This window comes from Abrus precatorius, unplaced genomic scaffold (genome assembly GCF_003935025.1).
Source record: "Abrus precatorius isolate BTA unplaced genomic scaffold, Abrus_2018 Scaffold3, whole genome shotgun sequence".
NCBI lineage: Eukaryota > Viridiplantae > Streptophyta > Magnoliopsida > Fabales > Fabaceae > Abrus > Abrus precatorius.
The window spans coordinates 18,976,278-19,004,274 of NW_020874373.1; the positions used below are offsets into that span (position 1 = coordinate 18,976,278).

The window sequence follows — 27,997 nt, forward strand, 5'->3', positions numbered from 1 at the left end:
TTAAGAAAGACCCATAGGTTTCATTCGTGGCAAAAATGATGATATTGTGTCACAGAATCACTAACATGACACCTAGACTCATAACATGATATTAAGAATATTTTTCATTGTATCATAAAAAATATGGAAACAAATCATAAAAAATAAATGTTAAGTAGCATTTCTAATTTATTCTTATCATCTCATAATTTAAAGAATTTGTTTATGATCATTTTATTTCTCTATACCAACTTTTAATTGAAGGACGTTGTCATCATTTAATAAGTAAAATTATGTATCTAAGAGAAAGTCAAGAGCTTGTTTATTTACTATTTTTAAAATTAATTTTTTATTTTTAAGAATTAAAAATTAATTTTTTATTGGTCAGTTTTATAAAAAAAAATCTAAAAAAAAATCTACAACAGTCATAGAAAATCATTTTTCATCAAATTTTTTCTAACTTCTATTTCTTTTTCATCCGGATATTTTGGCTGATGTTCTCATTTCATCCAGATTAAAGAAAACGAAGGGATAAGAAATGGGCCAGGCCCAAAACGGATTGGGTGACTCAAGCAGATGCATAACCGAGCGAGACCCAGTAGGAATTTCGTTATCATCACAAATATTACTACGATAAAATGAAGTGAGAGAAAAGGGCTCGTAATGTTCCCACTCTGATCTGACACCTCACACTGCGAACGGCAATGGCTATCTCATCCACCTTCTCAAACTTTTTCTCTTTTCTCCTCCCACCAAAGCCACAACCTATCCCTTCTCCTTCCCTCACTCGTTTCCCAACTCAGAACCACAAACTGAGTGACAACAACTCCGTGCAACTCGTTTCCCAACAGAATGATCACTCTTATTCCTCTTTGTCAGACTTGTCCTCCGTGATGAACCCCTCTCTTGCACACTCGAACACGCTCTTCTTCCGCTCAGCCTACAACGTGCAAGTGGTGGTGGACGAGAACGAGCCCGAAGAGAGGCTTCTCAACAGGTTCCGAAGAGAGGTTATGAAAGCCGGTATCATACAAGAGTGCAAGAGAAGAAGGTTCTTTGAGAACAAACAGGAAGAGAAAAAGCGCAAGACACGTGAAGCTGCCAAGCGTAAAGGCAGAAGCAGGTACACTGTTTTTCGTTTCTTTTATTATTATTATTATTATTATTTAATTTCGTTTTCCGTTGATGGGTTGTATTTTGCGTTGATGTTGTGAAGATTTCAAATTATCTCAATTAGCCTTTAGCACAGTAAGATAAATGGTTGCATTTGCAATTTACGACGTAATGGGATGTTGCAATTAAAGTTCCCCGCTTCCCCGACTGTATGTTACAACTTTTAACTTTGTGACAATGCATTGTATGTGTATCGGGATCATGTTTTATGTGTGTGTTGTGTCCTTCTGGTTATAGTTTCTCTTAAGAGGTTTATTCAATTTGTGTTTCTTCCACCATTTTCAGGCGCCCTCAATTGAGATCTCCAATGCTAAACAAGCAGGATGTTCAAAATACCAAGAAGGAAGAGGCTGATGATGATAACTGGGATCTACCAGAAGTAGATGCTCCATATATTTGAACCACATGATCCCCCTTACACTCTATGATTCCTCACATTTTTATTGTGAGAGAGGCTTTTTATGCGTGTGAGTTCTGTTATGTAAAATCAATTTCTTGGACTCTATTAGTGTGTTTTTCAGTTTACATTTTACTTGATGGTATGCAATTTATTCATTTGTGGATTAAAATTTTGTTCTGCCCTTGATTCTATGTAATCTTGCAGCAGTCTGTTTATTCTCCCCTCTTGCATCAATTTAGAATCCCCTTTTTATTTGAATTTACCAGTCCTATAAAAGTTACATGTCCTATCAGAAAAATAAGAGTTGCATAGAACGAAAATTTGTCTGTTCATAGAAAATGTGTTTTCATTGGAAATTGAAATGCCTACAGCATCTTCCAAATGACAGAGGTTGTCCTGTTGGAAGAAGCAATTGTACTAAAGTTTACTTATGTTTGGATTTTGGAATATATCCATAATCCATCAACACCTGTAACTGTGAATGCTGTTAGAGTTAGTTGCTGTAGTGATAAACTTCTCAGCCTTTACAGTGATATTTGGTTTATTCTGTGGTCTTTGTCATGCTTGACTTTTTCATCAATTTGAGCTGAAGATGTTTTGAGGTTATTAAGGACACAGGCTTAACTGATCTCATTGGGGTTCTGAAATTCTTGATGTCATTGGGATTAGAATGAATGATATAAGGATTAGACACAGGGTATTAAAGCTGGGACTGAAAAACTTAGTCTTCAAGAAACAAGCAGGTAGTGTGAAAATATGGTTGTGTTTTTGCTTTTTAGAAAAAATAATGTGTTTTTCTCTTGGAAATGGCAACTTGTTTCGTTCATAGTTTGAGCCATTTGTTTTCAAGTTAACTGATTTGTACTGTGCTTAAGGGAACAAAATTTGGCAGAAGTAGGATCCTTAGTTCTGAAACAGCCTCAAGTCAAGACTTCTGGAGAGTATATTGATAAGGTGGAAGATCTCATTGCTTCTATAAATGACGCAGATGCTTAGCATTTCATTGAAAGGAGTGCCCGATTGCCACACCCATATTCTATTGTCACTTCAATTTGATTTATATTTTTTTTATGTAAAATACCTTTATTTTTATATAGTTATAAGAGAGAGAAAATGATATTTTAAACAAAAATAACTTAAAAGGGTGTAGCAATAAGCTCGCTCATATTAAAACTTGGACATTATTGAAAGAGTAATATAACAACAATAGGGGTGAAATCTGCAGGTTCCTTTTCTTAATATTAATTCTTTCTAGACACTTTAGAACTAACTGTATGTATGTGATTCTTATTATATTCTTATCTGGAGCACATCTGTGGCCACCTCAAAGCCATTTGGTCTGAAGCACTTTTTCTTAATACACCTTTTCTGAAGCGGATCCAATCATCAAGTACAATTCTCAAGTCATGAACTTTGCTTGTGAGATCATCACAACAGTTAGCATGAATGGTATTAGCCTCCCTTAACATATCCTTATTTAGCTGACAAAACCCACCAAAATAAGCTGCATTTACATTCTGAAGACGCAAGCGATACATGTCAACTAGATCTTGCCTTTGCATGATAGTTGTACACATGGATTCTACTGCTGGAGAGTTTGGATACAGAACCTTGGTCAATTTCCAATACTTGAAGAACTCAAAGGAAATGGCATTTGCTTTCAAGAAGACGACGCCCCCATCATGCAGCAGGTAACCTCCATCACTTGAGAAATTACATGAAATTGTGAGTTCATATGCTGGATTGAAGTTTGAAAATGGACTTCTAAGCCACAGTACATCTGCATCCTGAAAAATGAAAGTCCCGTGCAATTCAAGTTGATTAATAACCATTCATCCACCATTTTCTAATTGAAATTCTAATAACACTCGAAATTAACCTTTTAACTATTAGCTATAATTTTATGGGACTCAAAATTAACAGCTAGACTCAATAAATTAAGAGCAAGATTATATTATTTTGTTAAGTCCATTAAACAATAGCCAATGATAAATGGTGTTGAAAAATGTGTCTCAGTAAGCTTACAAGAACTCATACCGTGAAAATTATGTTGTAACCCAGTTGAAGCACATCTAGCAAAACATCGTTTCTTGTAAAAGTGAAAGCATTATGATATGAACTTCTAAAAGTGGAGGGGTGGATGCAATTGGGGTGCAAGGACCTGCAGTACTCAAAAGCTTGTGGGTCCATGGTTATGACCAGCAAGTGATTCAACAATCTTTGAGTCCCTTCGCCTGATTTGAAGCTTTGTAGTAAAATTTCAAGCATAGATCCTGGACTTGCCCATGATTCGTCTACCATAGTTAGCAAAACTGTTCTGTCTGGCATTGTCGTTCTCTTCAGCACATGAATTAGTTCTTGTTTTGGCGAGTGCTGCTGGTATGGAAGTAATGGTAAATTAAATGGGCAAAACTCAATCATTTTGAAAATTTAGTAAATGTATGTTCTGATTTAATATGCCAGTAATCAATTTTGACATGTCTTATTACAAGTTCATTCAAATACATGTTTTGCACGATTGAACAAGTTTCACTGCTACATAAAACTGCAATAGAAACTCTTTTAATGATGTAACAAAACAAAACATGATAAATTGAAGAAACAGTTTGCACACACCTACCTGTATACAACAAATTCAAATCCAAATTAAATGACAATGTAAAAATGATTGACAAATAAAAATATTGAATTCTCATTCGTAAAAGTATAATAACCTACAGATATTTTCCTTCTTATGTTATCATGCGTCTTCCTTATTTTATAAAAGATGTTTTAATTTTTGAATTAAATCAAATCAATGTGTTTCTAATTATTTATTCATACAAATAATATTTTTAATTTCTTGAATAAATAATGAATATTTTCAGCCAGACATTATTAGTAAAATATAATTTTATTAATTAAATTAACATTTTAACTAATTTTAATTTATACTAAAAATAATTGCAAAAAATTATTACTTGATAGAGGAAGAAAAAAAAATTGAAAATCTTATGTGAATCTATACAAAATAAGTGACTAAGGTCATATTAAATTTGTATTTGGTAGCTTATATCAGAATTTTAAAAATCAATAAAATCAATGTCTATTAGTTGTATTTATATTTAACTTTAAGGTGTTGTTTGAGAGTTTAGAAAAAAAAAAAAAAGTTAAAAAGAGAGTTTGAGAGGATAAAGAAGGAGAAGAAAAGAAAAGACGAATAAGAGTTAACCAAAATTTTTCTAATTTAGAAAACTTAAAAATATGAGTTTATAAGAGGAGGGGATTTTAGATTATTTATAAAAGTTTTTTCTCACTTTTAAAAACTTCAAAAGATATCATCAAATAAAGACAAAATTTAGGTACGATACCATTGCAGTTCTTCAATTAGAGTTAGAATACCACAATAATATATATTAGCTGACTTTCATTATGCAAATCTTAAGGTTGTGTTTGGATACAGGCATTTTAAAATTTTTATAATTCATTAATTTGGACAATAAGAAAAATAGTTTCACTACAAAATTTTACCTAGATGACTTTTATGTTAAATACAAAAAATTTCAAAAGACCTGTTTTAAAGAGAATTTAAAAATCCCTTATTATATGTTTAAATTTTTATATTTATCATTCATAATTTCTCTTATATTTGACTCCCACTTTAAGCATCCCTCGTTATTGTTTTCATATTTTTTATAATTTTAAAATTCTTTATTCAAATATGACCTAAGTTTAAGTTGTCTAACGCATTTTAAACAAGTAAGTCAGTTAAACTTAAGCTTAATTATTCTCTCCCATTTTTGAATCAGAGTCAGGTTTAAAATCTTAATATATATTAGAGTTTATCCTGTTTAAATGTTAAGTTGTTCACAAATGTCTAGTTCTGTTGGACCACATGCAAGTGTTAGTCCTACAAACTTCATGTACCATATGTCTAATTTTGATAATTAAGAAGTATATTAAGATATCTCACTTGGATAAAAATAAAAAGAAAATATTCTTTATAAGAATTGAGAAAAGTCTCTTCATGTGTGCTAATTTTTAAGAGAAAGTTAGACCTAATTTTCTATTGTGGTATTAGAATTTAAATCTAAAACAAAATTAAAAGACCCAAAAATAAAACAAAAAAAGTAAATAAATAAATAAATAGACTTATGACGTTTAAAAAATTTCAATAAAAAGGAGCACAAGTTTAATAATAATAATAATAATAATAATAATAATAATAAAAGACTTGAGGTAAAGGCTCAAATTTAAAATATAAATCTAGGTTAAAAAAAAATTAAAAATGCAAGTCACCACTAGATGTAAGTTAGTTGGATTTGAAGAAAAATATTACACAATATAAAGTTTCACATTGATAGATTAGTAACAAATCAACTAGTACATAAAAAAAAAGATTTTAAGCCTAAATTTATAAGATAAATAGGTCACAAAAAGTTTAAGTCTAATCACTGCTTCTAACTTTTGAATTGAGTGAACGTTCAAAATTCTAATATGGTATTAGAGCTTAAATTCAAACAAATAAAAAAAAATTTAAAGACTCAAATTAATAATTGAAAAAAGTCAAGCATGCAAAAAAAAAAAAAAAAGACGAAGGTATTTAAAAGAAAATCAAGAAAAAATTTGTTCAATTAATAAAAAAATAAAATAAAGGCTCAAACTTCACAATTTCAAACTAAAAATTTTTTGATCCAAATCAGAATTAAAGCAAAATTAATTGAACTTGAAAAGATATATTAAAATAATAAAGTCTTAGGCCTAAACTTAAGTACAAAAAGCGCAAACTAAATAAAAAAAATGTAAGTTATAATTAAGTTCTAACTAATTGGAGTTAATAAAAATTATTAAAATAATACAATATCACGTTAGTAAGTCTGCAATAATTTAAAAAGTATATAAACAAGTTAAAACTTAAAGCTAATTTAGATGCACAATTAAAATAGCAATATAAACTTTCTTTTTCTCAAATTAACTCGTATAAACAAAGTCCAAAAACAGCCTATTTTTATTATTTTTATTTTTATCACATTTCAGATAAGAAACGGTTATACAATTATTTATGCTCTAATAAAGCTATATTTATTGCTATTTGTATATAATTTTTTAAAATAATAAATGCGATTATAAATGCTCTAGTCAAACAAATCATATACCTGGCAACAAAAGGATAACCTCAACGTTTCTTTGAGAAATATCTGCAACCTATTTATTTACACCTTTTTTTAACGAAAAATGTTAACAATATTCTTTATTCAGGTACATTCTCTGTAAATAATTCACTTTTATGAAATTCATATTTCATAAATTATTTTTATGATCAATCTATTTTTAAAATGGTCAAAATTATCATGTAAATGAATTATTTTACAAAATAAATTTTAATTGTTTAAAAATTGATTAATAATGAAAAAATATTTACTAAAGAGTGTGTGAGAATACGTTACAGTTATTCTGAGGTTGATACAAATAACAGAAAGCAAATTAAAAAGAATATGCAGAATGCATAGAATTGTGAAGGGTTGAGTAGAATTACCTTTCTGACAGCCGTTTGAACTGATCTGGGATAGTGAGAAAGAAGAAAGCAGAGCAACACGATCAAGAAAGCTGTGAGGGGAAGATACAGAAACTTTCTCAATCCCAAAGTTCTCATCCTTGCAAATGCAAATGCAAGTGAAACTTGGTCTGAGTGAGCTTGAAAGTTAGGTCTCAACTCAAGTATTGAAAAAGAGGGGATTTGTAGAGAGAAACACCTTTGCATTAAAGGGAGAATCAATGAGATCTGAGAAAAGCAGAAAAAACAAATCTTTATATTAAAATGGATTGAATTGACTTAAAAGGCAGGTTGAACGAAATCCATAGGAAACAGAAAAGGAAAAGATTTAATGCTAACAGTGCGAAATGTGATATGCTTTTCAAGGTTTCCTTTATTTTGGTAACTTTTGTTGGTTCGGTCCCATGCGAATGTAATGGATATCTATGATTTCCAATCAGTATCTTTTACCCGTCAATTCCATACCCTTTTTCCATTCTCTATCTGCTGTAATTAAATAAAATATTATCAATTTAACCATTCAATTTTAAATCTACCAAATTTTATATGATCCATCGTCTACTTTATTTAAACATATACTGTTATTATTTTTAAAATATACAAAATATGTAAACTATTTATTTACAATTAGAAATCTAGGAACTACACCTAGAAAATCCTCTATATAGTGAAAGTAATATAATATACTTTTATTAAATCAACTTTTATGGTTTAATTTAAATATCTAAAAGTAGTAAAATAAAATAAAATTTATATTACACTTTTGTATCTTCAACGTAATAAATGCTTAATTTAATAAAATTCTATTATTTTTAAATACTTAAATTCAATTATAAAAATTTAAATTAACAAAATTGCTTAAAATATAAGTAAATAGTTATTATTAGATTATATATTTACAAACATTTAAGTAAATTAAAATTTATACATATGATCTTAATAATAAGATTACATGAAAAATTAATGATTAAATTGCAAAAATTTACTTTTAATAAATGTCACAGTTTGCTAATGTATATTTATCTATTTTTTAAAATATATATTTTAATAAGTTATACCTTTGATTATATTATTAAAAAAATTAAAGTTATAACTTATTAATATATAAAAATAAATATATGTAATATTTTTATGATAATTAAGTTTTGTCAAATTTTAGATGACATAGACATTTTATAGATATATAATTTAATAATAAATATTTATTTATAATTTAAGTAAAACAGTATATATTAAAATAAAGTGATAATGTGAAGTATTAATTAATTTTTAAAATTATAAAAAACTCTTTTTAAGATTTCATCTATTTAATGGTAACTTTAAATCTAATAGCTAATTGATATTTTTTATAAAGGAATTATTAAATATATTAATTTATAAAATTTTATACACGATGTTAAGATGTCCTATCTCAAATAGGACAGCTTATATGTCAAATATTAACATGTATTTTCTACTTTAGACAGTCCATAATAATTTTTTATTCTTTTCCAATTTATTCATTGTTGGTTTTGGCAGAAAATAGAAGAAAAACGTTAAAATGAAGAAACATATTAATAAAAACAAAAATATATTCTTAGATTTTTTTCTTTTTCCGTCTATTATTCTATCAATCAAATAATACTAAAAATATTCAAAATATAAAAAATTTCGTTTTATTCCTCTATTTTCATACTCTTTATTCAGGTAATATACATATGTATGAAATATTTTTTTCTCGTAAGCTGTTATTTGTGTCATTTCTATTATTATTTATGTAAACTATATGTAATTCATACGTATATAATAAATTTAAATATTTATTTATGAAGGTGCAATGACATCTGTATATACTTTCCTTCGGATTTCATGTGACACTTGTCTTTGCAGTTTCACATTAAGTAAATTACAAATATATACTTTTATTCTTTTGTTAATTATTTAAACAAAATATTTTTAAATTTTTTTAATCAATGGTCAAATTGTTTCAAATAATATTAAATGAGTAATATTTGCTAAACACTATTAAAATCACTTTTATCATCAATTAATTTAATTTTAAAATTTTTCCATAACTAGAATTTTTTAAAGCTAATATTCTAGATTCTTTTTATTGTTTGTTATTAATAAAATAAAATTTTATTAATTCAACTAATTTTACTCAAATATTTTTATTCTATGCATTTTTTATTTTCTTATAGGTAATGGAAAACAAAATTAATAAAGGTTGAAAATAGTGAAAACAATTAATATTTCACAAAATGCCAAACTATAATTCAAATTTTATTATAAAATATACTCATTTAATATATAAATAATAAATGTTATGATACCAACATTTATTAAGTGTGCCGGGTGCTGAATATATATGAATATAAAAAAGTTTGTATTTATTAATTAATATATACAGATTAAAAATTAATGCAGGTTGACCATTGACTATGAGTTTTATATTTACTAGGTATTCATAAAAAATTTTGTTAAAATGTTATACATATATTATAATATGATATTGTATTTGACTAGAGATATTTTTTTTTTTATAATTTAATACTTTATCTGAAGTAATTTTTAAAGGAAGTTATTTATTTTATAATCATATTCATGTTTTATTAGTTCATAAAAAATATTAAAAATATATATTTTAGTTAATAAACTATAAGTAACAACTAACGAGGATAGTAAGGGAATTGAAGTACCCAGCAAGTACGATTATAAGAATCAAAATCGTTACTTCTACTGCTATCATAATTAGCATTAATAATTTTTTTAAATTATAAATTTTAGAATTAATATTATAGTACTTTACTCAAATCCTACACGTTTGATATTACGCTATTTTACTCAAACCTTACACATTTTATCCTTAATCAAGTTAGTAAAAAATATTTAACTAAGATCCGCATTATTCACAAAAAAAATTATTCAAATCTTTGAAAGTTTCATGTGATATTTGTTTTTTATTAAGGCTATGTTTAGATGTCATCTTGACGAGGAATGAGAAAAAAAATGATTAATAGAGTTCAACACTTATTGTTTAAAAGTTACTTAATTAAGAAAAAAAAAATAATTTACTTAATTGAGTGAACCTTCCAAAATTTTTTAAAACTTTGGATTTTTTGGTACTTCTATTTTAGGAATTTTTCTCTCTCACTCTTTTGTACTATTTTACCATTAAATATTTTTTTTTCAAAATATGTTAGTTGTTAAAATGAGAATTATTTTAAAAAAGTAAAAAATAAATATTAATTTTAAACTTATTAATTTTTACAAAGAGAAAAAGATTTTTTTTTTTTTGATAAAAATAAAAAATATAAATAAAAGATATGAAAGACAATAATATCGTTTATATAATTAAACTCCTATCATTCTTCTTTTTCAGTATTAAACATCCAAATAATAGAAGAGTTTAAGACTTCTTTTCTCTTCAAATTCTTATCTTTTCTCTCCCTTCAAACATCTGAACAAAGCTTAAGAAAATATTGTAAAAGAAAAATAAATTTTACTTTTAATATCTATTTTCTAATATATGTAGAGTTGTAGTTTTTCAAATTTATTTATTTATATACAATATTTTATTTTTTCATATATTTAAATTAAAACCAGTACAAAAAAATTTCAATAATAATTAATAAAATATTGAAAATATAATGCATTATTGATTTGTCTAAGTTATAAAAATATAAATTATTTTTAAAAGAAAATATAATAAAATAACTTTTGTATTATCTTACACACATACATGTATGAAGCATATCAAGGATAAATCACACATTTATCTATCTATTAACTATCAAATAAAATTTTTAAATGAGACATTTAATATAAACAGTTTAAAAATATATGAAAATTAAATTACAAAAAATAAATCATACATAAATTAAAATATAGAAATTAAAAATATAATTATGCTTAGAAAAATATTGTGCTTCCCCAAAACCAAGTTAATTAAGTAGCTTATTAGGTGCACATGAGAAATTTAATATTATTTCAAAAATAAAATCATCCTCAGGTGAAATGAGTTTTTCTAGGGTTCAGATGGGACGTGCTCAAAAAATTAGGATCAATTCAATAAATTTTAATGCTTGTTTACTTTAGTTTTTATATAGAAAATTTATAAAATTAAATAAATAATTATAAAAACTTTAGAAAAATATCTTTATTGTTCTAATTTTTTCACCTCACAATATTTTTTTTTCTAAATTTTTATTAGCCTCCAACAACTAAATTAATTTATAAGTTAAAATACAATGCAAACAACATTTTTAGGAAAATGTAAGCATTTCAATTTTAAAAACAAGCGTGATCATTAATACTAAAAATTATCGTTATCAACTTTGTCGAAAGATTTTGAATTTTTTTTCTACTTTTTCTTTTTTATCAAACTCCAAAATCATTTATCAATGTTTTGCGATTTTGACAAATGCATAGAAAATGAAGGCACCATAGAAGAATTGTCTGAACCATTATCTAGAAAAAGTGTTGCATGATCATTTGTCAAAAGAGATATAACTTCATCATACGTGTCAAAATTCAAAGTTGCAAGTCAACCTCGTGAAATAGTATTACAAGATATATATATCTACTTAATGTAAAAAATAAAAAAAATAAAAATAAAAGTACTTTAATCAAAAAGATACATTCTCTACAATCATTACATTACTTTTACATGCATTTATTTATACAGTAAAATAATATATTTAGTTACAAAATATAACCCTACTTCAAGGGATGGACATCTCCGAACTTATACTGATTGTGAAGAAAAAATCGTACAATGGGTGAATTGGAGTAGGTTATTTTAAAATTTTTAGTTTGTAATGGATATATGTGGTCGGATTCAATTTTATATTTAAGATTTTTGTTATCCGATCCTATCCCAAAAAAGTGCAGGCTACAAATATGTGTAGTACTGATACAGATGGAGATAGAAATACTTGTCCTACCATAAATCCATGGGAGAAGGACATGTGAGTTGGTGAATGTGTGCGAGAAGGAACCATGTCTTTCTTTACTTTAAATTGCTTTTAAATTTTAAAGACCCGTAAGATCTTTTACTTTCAAATATTATGCAAAGCTATCGCAACAGAGATTTTATTTTCCATCTCTATTCTTCCCACAACCACCTCTGTTCTTTGATGACTCAACCACCAGAATAAAATCACTCACCAATTCGCTCGCCATATTAACCGAGACCTAACAAATCTGGTAGATGCTTCAAACAAAAGTGGAAGTTGGTATGCCATGATCAATTTACTTCAGTTTAAGGATTTTTCATCCGAAACCAATCGGTGCCCATCCTACCTTACAGAGTAGCTAGTACATATCTTTCTATAAGGTTACATTTTAAAAAACAGTTATATATTAATTGTTCTTTAAAATGTATTTTTAGAAAGCGGTTATGTATTCTAAAATCACTTATGAAAAGTGATTATGTGCTGAACATTCTCATAAATTAAAATTTTAAAATTTTTTAACAACTTTTAACTTATAAACTTATGTAAGGATGGAGCATCACTTAACTCATAACAACACTTTGAATCTCTTTTTATTCATCATTTTTATTTTTTCTACACTAACAAAGCTATCCGCTTCCATAATTATAGGTACTTTTCTCATGCTTTTCTCTCTATTCTCTCTTTCTTTCCTTTTCTTTTTCTATTAATTGTGAAACCTCTTATTAGATATGAGTTAATTTGGTTAACACAATATACAAACTCAAGTTTTAAAAAAGAGAAGAATCGATTTTGGTTTATGATAAAAAAAAAAACTCAAAAAGAAAGAAATTTCAAATTTCATACATACAAACACGAGTTTAAATGTAACAAAAAAATAATTTTAGTTTTTAATAAAAAATTTATGGGATAAGAAATTTCAAATTTTAGATTTGCATTTTATACTGTGTAGAGTAGTTATAAAACTCGCTCTCTAAGTGACACTTGGAGAATGATTAACTGCTCTCGAAGTATATCCATTTTGGATTGGAATTAGGGATGGAAAAGGCTAAATTTTGTATGAATAGGTATGATCTATTTAACTAATAAATGGATTGCAAATCAAACTAATAAAATGTAGTTGAATGTAATAGCTAAATATCTTAGTATTTATGTTTTTTCAAGAAATGAATATGACAAAGATTGATTTAGTTCTCTTAGAATATATAAGCTAGAACTAAATGAATATTATTCATGTTTTTGCTTAAGTGAACATTGGATTTGCTTAAGTGAATTTTACAGGTAAGAATTGCTTGTCTTTTTTCATAATCTTTGCTTGAGAAAAAAATACTTTCACTTAAGTAAATTTAGCTTAATCCAAACAGTGAATTCTTACTTTCTCTCATTCCGATGCATAAAGTAAGAGATTTAAGAAAGCAATGCTTTTTAATAAGTAAAGTGTAGTTGATCATGAACCATTAATTTTTATGGATGTTAAATGAATAGGTAAGATTGATTGTTGAAAATCTTCATATTTGTAATAGTAACAATTAACAAACTCGGTGTAAAAGATGGTAAAAGTGACATTCATTACCCAGGTGAGTTTTATGGGTTTTATTAACAAGTTTTGAAAGGGTAATATGGTTAAGTGTTAGAAGTAGTGAGATTTCATATTTGTGATGAATAGCAAGACAATGACCGAGAAAAATGAACCCTTCATGAGAGAAGAAGGCACAGCCGAAGCCTTTTGGCGAAAAAGAGGTCAAAGACTTAGTCTAAGATGAATGCTAAGACAAAAACAATGGAAAAGAGGAAGGAGAAAAAGATGGTGAAAAGGTAGGGGAAAGCAGAAAACACCTATATAAAAGGAAAAGTAAGATAGATTTAGGTGCAAATGACGATGTAAAGGAAGAGGAAGTGTAAGTTTGGCAAGACTTTTGTGTATTTAAGTGCATAACCTTTGTTGTTATATTCAATTTGCATGAACCAACGTGTTTTCTAATTTTTTGTTTCAGGTTTTTGTTGAAGAATGTGATGTTGGTGAGGAAACAACAAGTTTAGATTAAGTCAATATGCAGAATTATAGGTATGTGGATTTGAATTTGTTTGATTTATGTAGCAATAACATTAAGATAATGGAATTTTTTACTATCGATGAATGTTATGAATTTTATAATGAATATATCAAAATGAATGAGATTAGTTTGAAGAAAAACAAATGTGATAAAAATAAGAATGAACATGTTGTGTGGCAGTAGTTTATGTGTTCAAGCCAAAGGTTTCGACGACAAATGTACAAATGTATGTCAAATAGAGTTAGGGACCACAAAGCAATTACCAGATTTGGTTGTGCAGCAAAGTTGAAGATACGTGTAAATGTAGAAAGAAGGTGCTAGGTATTTTCACAATTTTTTATGATCATAATCATCATTTAGTTGATGAGAATTGTTATGGAAGAGTGGTATTACAACCTCTAAAATTTATAACTCATTTGTTAACTAAAGAGAAAGTTATGACATGGTTGAGTTTTGAAAAAAAAAAGAAGATATGTACAATTGGAATGAAAAAGATAGAAAAGGATAGGATGAGATGTAAAAAAAGCAAAAAAATTCTTAATTGGTTTGCATTTTAAGGATCTAAAGTTGTATTGTGGTTATAAGGTTGATTGTGATAGGAGATTGTTGCATATTTTTTGGTGTGATGCGTCACGGACTAGCAATGCTATCAGTAAGTGTACTAGATAGTTGTAGCAAGTAATAAAATTAAAATTTTGAGTTTCGAATATCGTTCGCAAGGATTAATTCATTTAATTACTAATTCACAAGATAAAAAACTACTTGAGCTAATTGAAATCTTAGAAGTTTTGAACATTTGACAACCAAAGCAATAAAGTGCAAAAAAATAGAAGGAAATAGCAAATGAAGTAAAGATGTGAGAAATGAGATGATTAATCCAATGAAGTTATGGATGATTTCATCAATTTGTCAATTACAAATAGAATGTGAATCTAAATTTCTAAGTTCCTTAATTGATTAATAAACAATTTCATTAGGTTAATCAAAGTTCAATTCCTTGATTCAATAATCCTAATATCCAATTAACTACCCTAATTCCTTAGGTATAAATCAATCAAACATTACATTAAACATTAGAAATTAACAGATCACAAGATCATGAATGCTTATTCTTAAGATATCAATAACATTGACACTCAATTTAGATTTAAGAAATTCACTCAACTTCTATTGATGTAAATTTTCTAAGTTCAATTTAATTGAATAGCTAATCCAAGAATTGCATTAAGGAAAGATTAAATGTCTAATACAATCAAGATCTTAGAATCCAGATTCATAATCAATTTATAATGTCCAAATAAGATCCATCAATCCCTAACAAAAAAAATTATAACATGATTCTAAGAGAAAGAGAGAAAGAAAGAGTACAAGAGGTGTAGAAAATCTTCATGAATTCAAGTCCTAAGCTTGATTACTCAAGGCTTAAGCCTTGAAATTCACCCACAATCCTCTCTCTCTCTCTCTCTCTCTTTCTCTAGCTCTCTAAAAGTGTAGGAAAAAAAGAGAAAAAATCCTAACAAAATATGAGTTTCTAACTATTTATAACTTTTTCGCACTTCTGGCATAACCATTTTGCCCAAAAAGTATTTTTACGTAGAGTTTTTCTCATAACAACATACACATAGGTTCACAACTTCTGAAGTGAAGACTTTTAGCATAAAAAGTAGTCACACGTAACTGATACCTCAAACTAAGCTTCTGGGGTGACCACTTTTGGTCCTCAAAAGTGTCTACGCCCAGCTGATATCTCTTCAAAAGCCTTCAAATTGACTACTTTTGATGCAAAAAGTAGTTACACACACCAGGGATCCTCTTTCCAAGTCTCTGAAGTGACTACTTTTGACGTTAAAAGTAGCTACACACAACTTACTTCTCTTTTTAAGTATTTGGAATACTTACTTTTTGCATTGAGAGTGGTTATGCCCAATCCTCAATTGACTTCCAAACCTCTAAAGTGTTCACTTTTTGCACCAAAAAGTGATTACATTAGACCCAATTAACCTCTTAAAGCTTCCAATTCATGTTTTACTAAAGTAAAATTTGAATTATTTAAATAATTATGTATTTTTGTGAGATTTCCATCTTCTAAACTACACTTTCTTGTCAAAAAGATCATAGACACTAACTAAAAATTCATAAAAATATGGATTTATCACGATGGTATGAGTCAAATTGTTCATGAGATATTTAGTGACGTTGCTTTTTATACTACTTATGGGAGGAATAAAGCACAAACATCTTTATGGTTTTTTCTGGTGTTAATCATCATAAACAAACGTGTATATATGATTGTGTTGTTGTATCTGATGAAAAGACACTTATGTATGGATTCTTGAAGAGTTTGTAACAGCAATGAAAGATAAGTATCCTAATTGTGTAATTACTTATGGTGACCTCTCAATGAAGAATACCATAAAGAAAGTGATCCTAAAGGGCCATCATCAATTGTGTGAGTGACATTTAATAAGGAATGTGACATCTAATCTTCGTAACTAGAAGTTTAGTAAATTGTTTAAGAAATGCATGCTTGGTAACCTTAAAAGTGAACAGTTTGAATAAAAATGGGCTTCAAATGTTGAGGAGTGTGATTGGGGAGCTAATGTATGGGTTCAAGAATTTGTATAATAAGAAAGACATGTGGTGTACTGCATATAAGGGGGAATTTTTTTGTTGATTTAAAGACAACCTCAAGATGTGAGGATCTACATTTTGAAATGGGTATATATGTTAAGTCACAAAATAACTTGAGGAAATTTATGAAACATTTTAAGTAATTGAAAACATTCGTAACAAGGAAAATGAACATACATTGTTCTTGTCTTGTGATGAAGTCTTTTCATTTACCTTACCTGCATATTATTGTAGTGTTGGTGTCACTATAGGTTGACCGCCTACTACGTCATGTGGTTTATAAAATTACAATGAGGTTTATAAAATTAGAGAAATGCTCACAAATAAGATGCAGCGCCTTGATAGAAAGTATGGACGTGACAATGTATTGAGAACTGCCAACAATTGTGACAACGGTAGAATTGATGGTACTAAACCAATGGCAAACACAAACAGTGGGGTAGGTATCTGTAATGGTGATGTTGGTAAGAAAAGTAAGCATGTGAGATGGTGTGGTTGCTATAAACTTGTTAGTCATACACGATGTACTTGTCAACATGCCATTAATATAAGTCAATCATTATGGATGGAAAATAACGGTAATTCTTCTTCAAGGAACGTGTGTTTTGAGGAAAGTTATAGAGATGAAAGTGTAGTATAAGTTTGTAATTAGTATATGATTATTTATGCTTAATGATATTACTCTATATAGTCTTTTTATCTCATTTATCTTAAGTTCCTTGTTGTGGAGATATCTTTCAAGCAAAAAGATAAATATGAGAGAGTTGATAAGTTTGTATTTAGGTCTTCTTTTACAACCCATATATGTATGTTTGGCCTTTATCTTATTTGAGTTTTACATTGATTTATATGTTAATTGTACATTTTAGTATAAAGAGGCCACGAGTGGATTTTGTGTGCTTCTGGGCCCAAATTGAAGGAAAATCAGAGTTTCACAATAATCACCATGCCTAGTCCTTAGAAGCAAGCACGAGAGTGCTTCGAGCTCATGCACAGCTGTGCTTATGGCCTTGCACTGCCATGTTTATTTGGCAAACCCAATTAATGAAAAACTTTTAGGGTTTTCAAACTCTAATAAAGAGACCTTAGACACCGAATTTTATATCCTGTCTTTTGCTTTTTGATATACCTCTCATCTCGTCTTTCTTGCATGAGATCTTTGGCATACTCTTGGTAGGACTTGGAGTTTCAAGTGATCGTACTTGAAGACTAGGATTGTTTTATGATTATTTTAATTCTTTCCTCTAGCATGAATAACTAAGTCCATAGCTAGGGCTATGAGAATTATTGTTTATGAATTTATGAAATTTTGAAGTTTGAATCTATGTTTGATTTCCATTAATGATTAGTGTTTATCCTATTACACATAATTGTATAATCCTAATTAATTATATAGTCAAGCGACCGTACCTCGATTATTTAATGGATCTATAGGATAAAATGAGACAAAGGATTAGGTAGATCAAACCAATCTTTCTCTTCCAATCGTTATTAAATTAACAAGTTCATAGGTGTTTTAAGTTTCTTCAATTAATATTTTGCATGACCATTGTGAATGTTAGTTTACAAAAAAAAATGTTAATATTTCATGACCATTAAGTATTGATAGTAATTATATGAATGATTGGTAATGACAAGGAAATCAAACTTAGAATTAAATGGAGAAATAACATAAAGGATTGAATGAAAAAACTCAAATGCCCTTAGTTCCTCTTTAATAAGTTCAAGTAAGATGTGTATTGTATTCCTTGTTCTTAATTTTATAATTGATTTTATAAATTCTTGTTTTAATTAATTTCATATCCTTGAAGCTTAAAAAATTAAATTAGGAAATTCAAGTAACTGAAAAATAATTCTTATAAGATGATAATTTGGAAACTTAATTTAAGAACCCTTTATTACTTCTCGACAGTACATTTACCCACTGAACAAAAATCTTTAATTGTAAAAATATAGAATGAAATGGAGCAAATTGAGCACATATATTCTTACCACTTCGAATAGATTACTCTGAAAGGCATAATCCATAGGTATCCATTCAATAACCTATGTTGTGGAGTCATCACTACAAAGGTAATGGAAAACCCCATTCATTATTTTGGTTATAAAATGCGAGGAAGAAGATAAAATAAACAATAACTATGAATTGTGTATAATACATATATCCGCAATTTGGAATGCCGCTAGGTTCAACCCCTGACCATGATCCAAAATAGTCACCAATGGTGATTATTTCAGAAGAAAAATATTTGAAATGCAAAACATTGTTTGGTTCGAGCACCTTCAGTTGATTGGATTGAAAATTTTTAATGTATTTTTACTAAGAGAGAGATATGATAGTGTCAATGTGCACTACTTTCGAAGAGGCATTTAAGTCTACATTTTTTGTTTAGGTTGAACCGACAAATCTGTCTATAAATCATTATGACTCTGCCACTCAATTGCACTAATAAATGGGTTTTCTAATTCCAAAGAGTCTAATGTCAACCAGTCAACCACATAACTAAATGGAATGTATAATTTCATGTTGTTCTTCTTCATGCCAAATTTGACCACATCTTTAGAATCAATGCCACACAATATGCAAAAATAATATAATTCAAACTTCAAATAGGTAGATCGCTTTAGGCTTCCAATTCAATGGACCTCAACTTCAAACAAACTCCCATCACCATGTTGAATTGAGACCTTTTTGGCTTCTCAAGTAAAGCTTGAGCACAAAATGTTGTAGGCAAAACCCATCACACAAGAACACTTATGTATGGGTCATTCATCTATCATATAACATAAGATACAACTTGTTAATACTATTTACATATTTTATAACATGATCAACTTACCAAAAAGTCATTGCGCTGAAATTCATAAAGGCATTTCTCAAATGAAAATGAAACTTGTTATCCTCAATTTCAGCATCAAGCAAAATATCACCATCGGCAAATCTTACAAGTTCACGTCACGCTTCCTTTCTACATTGAGATTGAGTTTCATAAAACCTTCCATCTCTTGGTTAATCTATTTCAGTAAGGAAGATATCATGCATTCCTATGTTAAAGTGGTCTCCTCCTTTATAATAAAGTTTTAATCAACCGTCATCCATCAAATCATAAACTCTATTAAATGTTTTCCATCCATGATTCAGAAAGAGTTTTATTTTGGCTCTCATTACATCTACTCTTATTTCAATATTAATTGGGTCACGCAAAGAAATAATTTGAGGAATCTAATCAAACCATGATCTCTAGAAAACGTTTGGAATTTCCAAAAGATGCTATAATAAAACATTACATTACAAACAACTCAAAATTCAATACCTTCAATTGTGCTAATAAATTTAATTGTACACCATTATATTATTTTACTAAACCAACTAACCTCTTTGAGATGAAAGAAAAAATAAAGCCATGTTGAATTGGGTTTTGACATACCCTCACTAGAAAGCACATCGAATCTGCACAATATCCTCCACCGTTCAATGGGCCAGATGCCATTTATAAGCTCTACACACAAAATAGACAAAATACATACACATCAGAAAACATATTATAAGGTCATGATAAATTACTTCAATACTTGAAATGATCTTAATTAAACCTGTGCAAGAACCTAAAATAAATTGCACAAACCAAACCCTCACTACATAAACCACCAACCCATGTGTACTCTTTTACACAACTTAAAATATTTGTACCAAATTAAAATGTCAAAAAAATATACACACATCACAAAATATTCAATCTCATTTTTATAACAAGTTATCAATGATGATGATAATTACTTCAATTGTTTAAATCACTTCAATAAAATTTTGACTAGTTATCATATCATGAAAGAGCCTAAAACATTTGGTTTAAGATATATATGTGTAATAAGGAAGTTGTTTACACCAAATGAACACTTCAAACCTTCATTGACTAAACTCTCCAAACCATCGTTGCATAAACAATAAACCAAAAATGTCATTTTTAACATTACTTTGTTTTTTTTTTTTTGCAATAAAAAATAAAAAATGAATGTTTACTCACCCACTAACCGATTTATTGTTTTACCCAATAAGATAGTCAATAAAAGAAAACATAACAACAATGTTCAAACTCTAACATTCTCATTTTATCTCAAAGCAATAAGAAAATAATTTCGAAGTTAAGAAGAAAAAACTAAATTGAATTCATTTGTGATCCGAATACAACGTGTGGGATTGTAAGACCTTCATTTTACTTTACACAACTTATAAAAATTTAAATAACAAAGTAATGAGAATTTAACAAAGTTAGAAAGAAACATGAAATAACATTAATATATATTGTTCTCAAAAGTTTACAAGAGGTTAACATTTACAAAATATGATGTCAAAATACATTAGGTTTCATTTATATCCTTTACAAAATACAAAATATAACAAGTTCCAATGAGCAGTCTATCAACCAAGAGACTGGAGATGATACTAGTCGTCCTTATGTCATCCCTCTACCTCAATAAGGTCTTCAAAATTGAAATCATCATCTGATTTGAGATAGAGATCTCTGGAGTCTGCAGCGGCTTTCACACTCGAAACTCGCTCAAAAGTGACTCGAGTCAGCCTCCCAAGAAAGTCATGATTATGATAAGTGAACAGATAGGTCACAGTTGACGGAATTCTAATTGTGCCTTGATAAGGTGTGATGAATCATATTGTTTACAAGAAAATCTAAAGGCATACTATAGTAAAATTCCATTCCTATCTTAATAATATTCCTAGGTTTATTGTCCATGTGTACAACAAACTTAAAATGACAAGTCCTCTGATATTCATTAAATATATAATTTAACCTACATTGTACAAAACTATCAATAAGTCTAATTCTCTCTCTTGGCATTGTCATCCTGGTTTTCTAAAAAGTTATGTAAAGATGAGTTTCTATTCTTATTACCAAGCATGCATTCACAATTAAGTCACACAATAGGAACAAAGGCAATACAACAATCAACCATGCCACAAAATCATATTCATATACATGCAACAATCATTAATTATTTAGTTTATTACATTTTCTCTCTACTGATACTCTGAGTTCTCATTTCACACTCTCACTGCCCCTTGGATCCCTTAAGGTCTTTCTTAGCATAGATAGTTACCGGATAGCCATAGCTACATGGATACAACGTGTGTCAACTCGTCCCCTTTTAGCGAAAAGCGTGATTAAGAGTTTAAGTCAGGAAATGAGTGTGAGGCCTGTGATACTCTTACTTTCAGTTGTTATGTGCAAATCAAGAAGAGCAACTACTACCCTTATTTTTCCACGATTTCTCAAATCGCCTCAATCTTCCACACTCCCGATGTATCCCTGAACTATCCACACTTGTCCTTATCATTTCCCTTCTTATTCCATTTTTCCCTTCTCATTTTATCTCTTTTCATATTTCTCGTCAAAATCCAACTTGGAATTTCTACCATAATATTTTATTCATCCTTTCCTCTCTCTCTATTATGCAAGTCTGTAATCTATATCATATACCAATCAAACATTACCAAAGGTTGGTCACCCCCGAACTTAGTCCACAACATACATACATATATATGCTCAAAATAAAGGTCATTCATATAATCAAACACATAAAAACATATTTTCATCCATCATCATGCATCACACCACAACATTTTCATGAGTATAAATATACCATATTTTTAGCAATGAGATAGAGCTCTCCTTATCTTGAAATAGAAGTTTAGAAAAGATTTGTGAGGAATCTTGCTTAAAATATTGGATTTTTCTTAAATATCACAAAGATATCTTATTTAGAGGTGAAAAACAAGAAAATAACCAAAGGAATGAATAACCAAGCTTCAAGAACTTATCAAAGAGCAAGAAGAGTGAAATGGAGAGGGGTTGTAACTTGAAAACTCTTAAATACCCCTTAACTCACGATATTCTTGCTATAGCGAGCCATTCTCTCGTTGCAATGAACAAATCAGATATATATTCCCCCTTGCTGTTTGTCATTTTAGCTATAGTGAGAGTTCCTCGCTACAGGGAGAGAATTTTCGCTACAACAAGAGAGCATCAAAGAGCTTGATTCTGGACGCTTTTTCTCGCTACAGCAAGATACATTTCGCTACAACGAGAAATCCTGCAACTCACACACCTAAAAATTTCCTAATTTCAAACAACATACATTAACAATTCACATATAATAAAAAAATAATAATAAAAAAAAAGAATGTTACTATTCTCGCTACAACGAGAGTGTCACAAAGCTATAGCAAGAAATCTTACAACTCACACACCTAAAACTTTTCTAATTTAAACAACATGCATTAACAATTCACATACAATATAAAAATAATAAATAACAAAAATAGGGGTGTTACACAAACTAAAAACCTCATTATTCAAATTTACAATGACGACGCACATGTTATTATTACAAAATAGCCAAGTAGTTCCTCACACTCTATAAGAAATGTCATTGTTGTACAACATATCATATATTTCCTAATAAACCAATCAAAGAATGCAAAAAATAGTTTAATCTTCCTCACAAATAGACCCATATCCACTATGTAGGAAGATTTATGTAATCAATATATTATTTCTCACCAAAACCAAACTAAGTCCATCCAATAAACACAATATCCATTTCACTTGACATTTTTAAAAAAATAAGTAACTTAAAAAATAACACCATTACCAACCCGCTTTCCATGAACTTATTCAACAACCTCGACTTTCATCTTACAAGAGAGAAAAAGAAAAAATTAACCTTTTTTCACAAACTTTAAACATGTTCTTTGTTTCTCTCCTTTCTTGCAATAGTAAAAAAAATGCTTGACAATGGCCTTTAAAGCTCACCAATGTCTATGATTTTAACCTCCTTCGACTTCTTTCTTCAAGTAGTCTAAAGAACTGTCAAGAACGTGGATAGTTTTTTAAAAATAATTCAATTGCATTTCAAGTGTAACACCATGCACATAAAATATGACTATAGTAACTTGAAAGAAAATTACATTCATGTCCTTCACTTAACAATACCTGTATACCTAGTTTTCTATCCTTCAATTTAGCTATTGGATTAAAACCACACTAAATGACTGGTCAAAAATCTAAACTCATTGTTTCACATCCTTTTATAAAAGATCGCCTTCCTTATTTTATGCACCGAATGGGAAAACGTAAGAATCCACCAATTCAAACATTTCGCATTTTTGCTTAAGTGAACATTGACTTTGCTAAAGCAAATTTTGCAAGAGCTAATTGCTTGTTTTTTTTGCATAATTTACTCTAGTGAATTTAATAAATTAAAATTAGCTGTTTAATTATAGAAAGTTGTTTAATAACAAAATTAACCATCAACAACTAAGTTTCTCTAACAATTTTGCAATATAAAGCTCAACCTAAGTCGATTCATAGAGACACATTTTCAGTTAAATTAATTTTAAGTTTTTTTAATAAAGTAAATAAAGGTTGGGGATTTGAAAATTTTGAATTAATTAAATCAAAACTACAAGCAAAATTAAATAAAATAAAAAATAGATTAAGAAATATCAATTTACAGAATACCAAATGCGTATAATTTTGATTATCACAGTATCTAAAGTTTTTCATCCAAATTTGAACATTACCTAATCTAATTATTAATTCAATTGAATAACCTAATTGAACTAGATCATGAATTAAATCAAATTATCATTTAATCTAATCTGAATTAATTATCAAATCAAAACATCAATCGAGTCCTAATTTAAATTTTAACCACAAAAAAGTTAATCATGACCGCAATACACAAATATGAAATTAGAGAAAAAGAACAAATTCAGAGCAATTTGGCCCAAAACTCAAATCAGATTTTCACTATTTAGATTTCGTGGATTGAATGAAAAGTTTAGTCTTCTATCGCAACACTTAACCCAGGTAAAAATGAGAGGAGAGTGAGAAAATTCGAGAGAAGGTAAAAACAAAGATTCTTATTAATGACCAAATCTCAAAAACTCAATGTGTCTAATCACACACACCCTAATTCAAAATCTTATAAGTCTATTTATAAGTTTTGATTAGGGTAAACTAAATGGCTAAAATTTGGGTCTCAATTATATCTATAAGCCCAAATACAATGATTTAAGAACAAGTGTTCAAATGCAATCCCGCAACAAGATTCAACAAATTTACCTCAATTTTAAAAAATTATAAAAAATAACTCCAAATCCAACGATCTATATATGCATTTTGAAGCCCTAGATATGTCGAATCCAATACAATTGGAATCAGTCAAAAATAATATATGTAAAAAAAACTTATGTCCAAAAGAGTAGTTAGAGATTAGAATAACCAAAAATATGAAATAAAAACATTTATTCGTAAAGAGTCCAACATATTCAAATAACTAGAAAATGATAAGAATTAAAAAAAATAAAATATATAAAAAGTATTTATAAATCAAAATAAAATATTAAACTATAGAAAGTTGTTTAATAATAAAATTAACCATCAACTACGGTAGATGCCAAAAAAAACTATTATTCGATCATTAATTTAATCATTAAGTATCCTTTTTAAAAAATAGTAAGAGAATTAGCGACCAACTACTTCATTCACAAATGACAAATATATAATTTCAACCACTAATTCAATCGCACTGATTTATAAAGTAGTGATGGATGCAAATATTTGCTTTTTATAAACTGAAATAATTGATCACTAATTCAGTCAATATACAACAACTTTCTACAATTTAACGTCCAAATTAACAATTGAATTTATATTTAATTTGTATGACAAAAATTGGAATCTATTTTTTTTATCTTTAAATTAATATAGTAATATTTTACTAACTTATTTTTTATAAGCTAGTCTAGCTAAATTAGAGTGTTCTGGAGATAAAAATCCTTCTTGACTTATTGTTTTTAACGATCTCCACAGGGAAATGAATCGACGTTTTAGTCACGACAATGATATTGGTTATAAGATTATAGAATTTGTTTCTTTTATACATTCTATTTTGTAATTGCGGGATTTTAAGTCCAGTACCAAATAAATAAATAATAAATTACATAATAAACAGACTTATTTTGTTAACCTATAACATTTTTATATGATACTTCAAGTAATATTTAAATTTATAAATTATAGCTTAATTGTTTATGTTGCCCCGTAATTGTTTTTTTTTTTAAATTATCATTTATCATCTACTTAAATGTTCTTTTCAATATTATATTGTTTATTATAGCTTTATTTTACTTATTATACAATCTATATTTTCTTAATTTTTAATAAAATATGTGATCAATGATCAAATATTTACATTATTTATTACCTAAATGTTTTTTTACAAAATTTAATACATATATATATATATATATATATATTAACTAATTCAAATATTGATTTTATAAAAAAATATTTTGTAAAACTTTTAACTGATTTGTCAACTAATTTTTCTTAAACATTTTATATCAAAGTTTAGTCTTGTACTCGATCAACTTTATCCTCCCACATTTTTTGCAAAATCTAGTAAATGTTTTTTAAACATACTCTTCAATATAAAAATTAAATATTTTTAAAATTATTTTATCATTTTAAAAAACTAATATAAAATTATTAACATGGTACTTGTTAATATTGTTTAAAACAACAAATTATTAACATGGTACTTGTTTAATATACATTTTATATTATCTTGAATAATATCTTAAAAATAAAAGAGTATTTATATTTTTTTAAAAATAAATTATAAATTTTACTATCTATTGATATAAAATTAATAATGATAATTATTTCAAAATATCGTCTCAAATTTATAAAATATTAGAAATATTTATTAACATTCTTTTCATAGCAATAAAAAAAAATGTCAAGATAATATAATAATAATAATTGATGCCACGTTACTATCAATTTTTTATTCTGTATATTTTGTCATGGAATAAAATTTAAAATGAATACTTATATTTTTTCTGTTCAAAAGAATGAATACTTAATTAAGCTGCATTGGATTATAAAGAACAGGCCCAATTTCTGGTGACCCACTGAGGGAGATGACCTATCTACGAACCTCAGGTCCACATACAGAATCCAACCATAACGAGGTCCACGACAAACATTCTGTAATATATACAATTGATTTTACAAATTATATTTCAACAGATACACCTTTATTTTCTCATTATACGTATTTATTTATTCTAAAAAAACATAATTGTCAAATTTCAGATTCATTTATTCAAAAACTAAGCTTTGTTTGGTTTATTTAGTTTAATAATCTTCTAATCAAATTGTTAAATTATGTAACATTATTTTAATAATTATACATCTCAAATTTTATTTAATATATATATATATATATATATTTATATATATAAAATTCTACAAATTAATTTTATTTATATTTTAAAAATTATATTATACATTAAAATAAATTTTTTCATAAAGTTTCAAATAATTTTTAAATTTTATAAATTTGAAAACCATTTAACCAATGGTTATTTTATTAAAATTTAATATTTATAAAATGTTATTAAGAAGAGTTAGTTAAACCAACTTATTACTAAGTAGTTTTTTATTTTTTTATTTTTTTGCTAAAAGAGGAGGCTAAACGCTAAGAAAATAGACACAACTATCTCCTACTAGTCCAAATACCAGAAGCATCAAGACAGAGGAATAAGAACAAAGAAGGAGGGAAACTATCCAAACAAATAAATGGAGCACAACTCTCAACCTCAAGTTTTGCAAACCAATCAGCATATTGATTGGATTCTCTATAAACATGACTAAACCTAATAAATTTGATTTAACTTAATAAATATCTAATGTTAGATAAAAGACATGCCAAGGGATGGGAATATGGTTGAACATTTGGAATAAGATCCAAAGCTTGCTTAGAGTCCCCTTCAATCCAGATGCACTGAATATGCTTAAGGAAGACTAACTTGAGACCTCAAAACAAAGCCCATAACTCAGCTGCCAAGGGGGTATAAGGAGGGATGCTGCCATGGAATCCAGCAATAAATTTCCCCTTATCATCTCTAATGAGGCCTCCATATCCAATATAGTTCATATGTAAGAGGACTGATCCATCCACATTGAGTTTGAGGTGACCAAAGCTTGGAGGAATCTATTTCACCTAAACTTATTGATTAACAAAATCAGAAATATTATTATCCTTATTTTCAAAAGAGAAAATAAAGTAATTATAATCCCAAATTGAACTAGCTGGAAGGGCAGAATAGAGGAGTTCTGAAATATGAAAGTATTTCTATCTTTCTAAAAATACCAAATCACAAAGTCAAAAAACATGTTCCAATCAAGAAATTTACTAGGTT

General features: G+C 27.8%; 2 protein-coding genes across 2 annotated transcripts; one reads left to right on the forward strand and one right to left on the reverse strand.

The window, feature by feature from the left end:
• The first annotated feature begins 589 nt into the window (after positions 1 to 589).
• Positions 590 to 5,498, forward strand: LOC113862955 (30S ribosomal protein S21, chloroplastic-like). Its single transcript, XM_027496282.1, has 2 exons — positions 590 to 1,102; positions 1,438 to 5,498. The coding sequence occupies exons 1-2, from the start codon at positions 684 to 686 to the stop codon at positions 1,550 to 1,552; spliced, it is 534 nt and encodes a 177-aa protein (XP_027352083.1). The 5' UTR covers positions 590 to 683; the 3' UTR covers positions 1,553 to 5,498.
• Positions 2,851 to 3,880, reverse strand: LOC113862292 (uncharacterized protein At4g15970-like). Its single transcript, XM_027495379.1, has 2 exons — positions 3,590 to 3,880; positions 2,851 to 3,339 (listed from the first exon to the last, which is right to left on the reverse strand). Exons 1-2 carry the CDS (start codon positions 3,878 to 3,880, stop codon positions 2,851 to 2,853), a joined length of 780 nt encoding a protein of 259 aa, XP_027351180.1.
• Positions 5,499 to 27,997: the final 22,499 nt, after the last annotated feature.

Excerpts from the sequence above, each read along its gene's own strand:
- LOC113862292 (XM_027495379.1), bottom strand. The coding sequence starts at position 3,880 with ATGCCAGACAGAACAGTTTTGCTAACTATGGTAGACGAATCATGGGCA. Across the intron at positions 3,340-3,589 it reads GTTACAACATAATTTTCACG|GATGCAGATGTACTGTGGCT; the intron begins GTATGAGTTCTT and ends TTCATTTTTCAG.
- LOC113862955 (XM_027496282.1), top strand. The coding sequence starts at position 684 with ATGGCTATCTCATCCACCTTCTCAAACTTTTTCTCTTTTCTCCTCCCA. Across the intron at positions 1,103-1,437 it reads AAGCGTAAAGGCAGAAGCAG|GCGCCCTCAATTGAGATCTC; the intron begins GTACACTGTTTT and ends CACCATTTTCAG.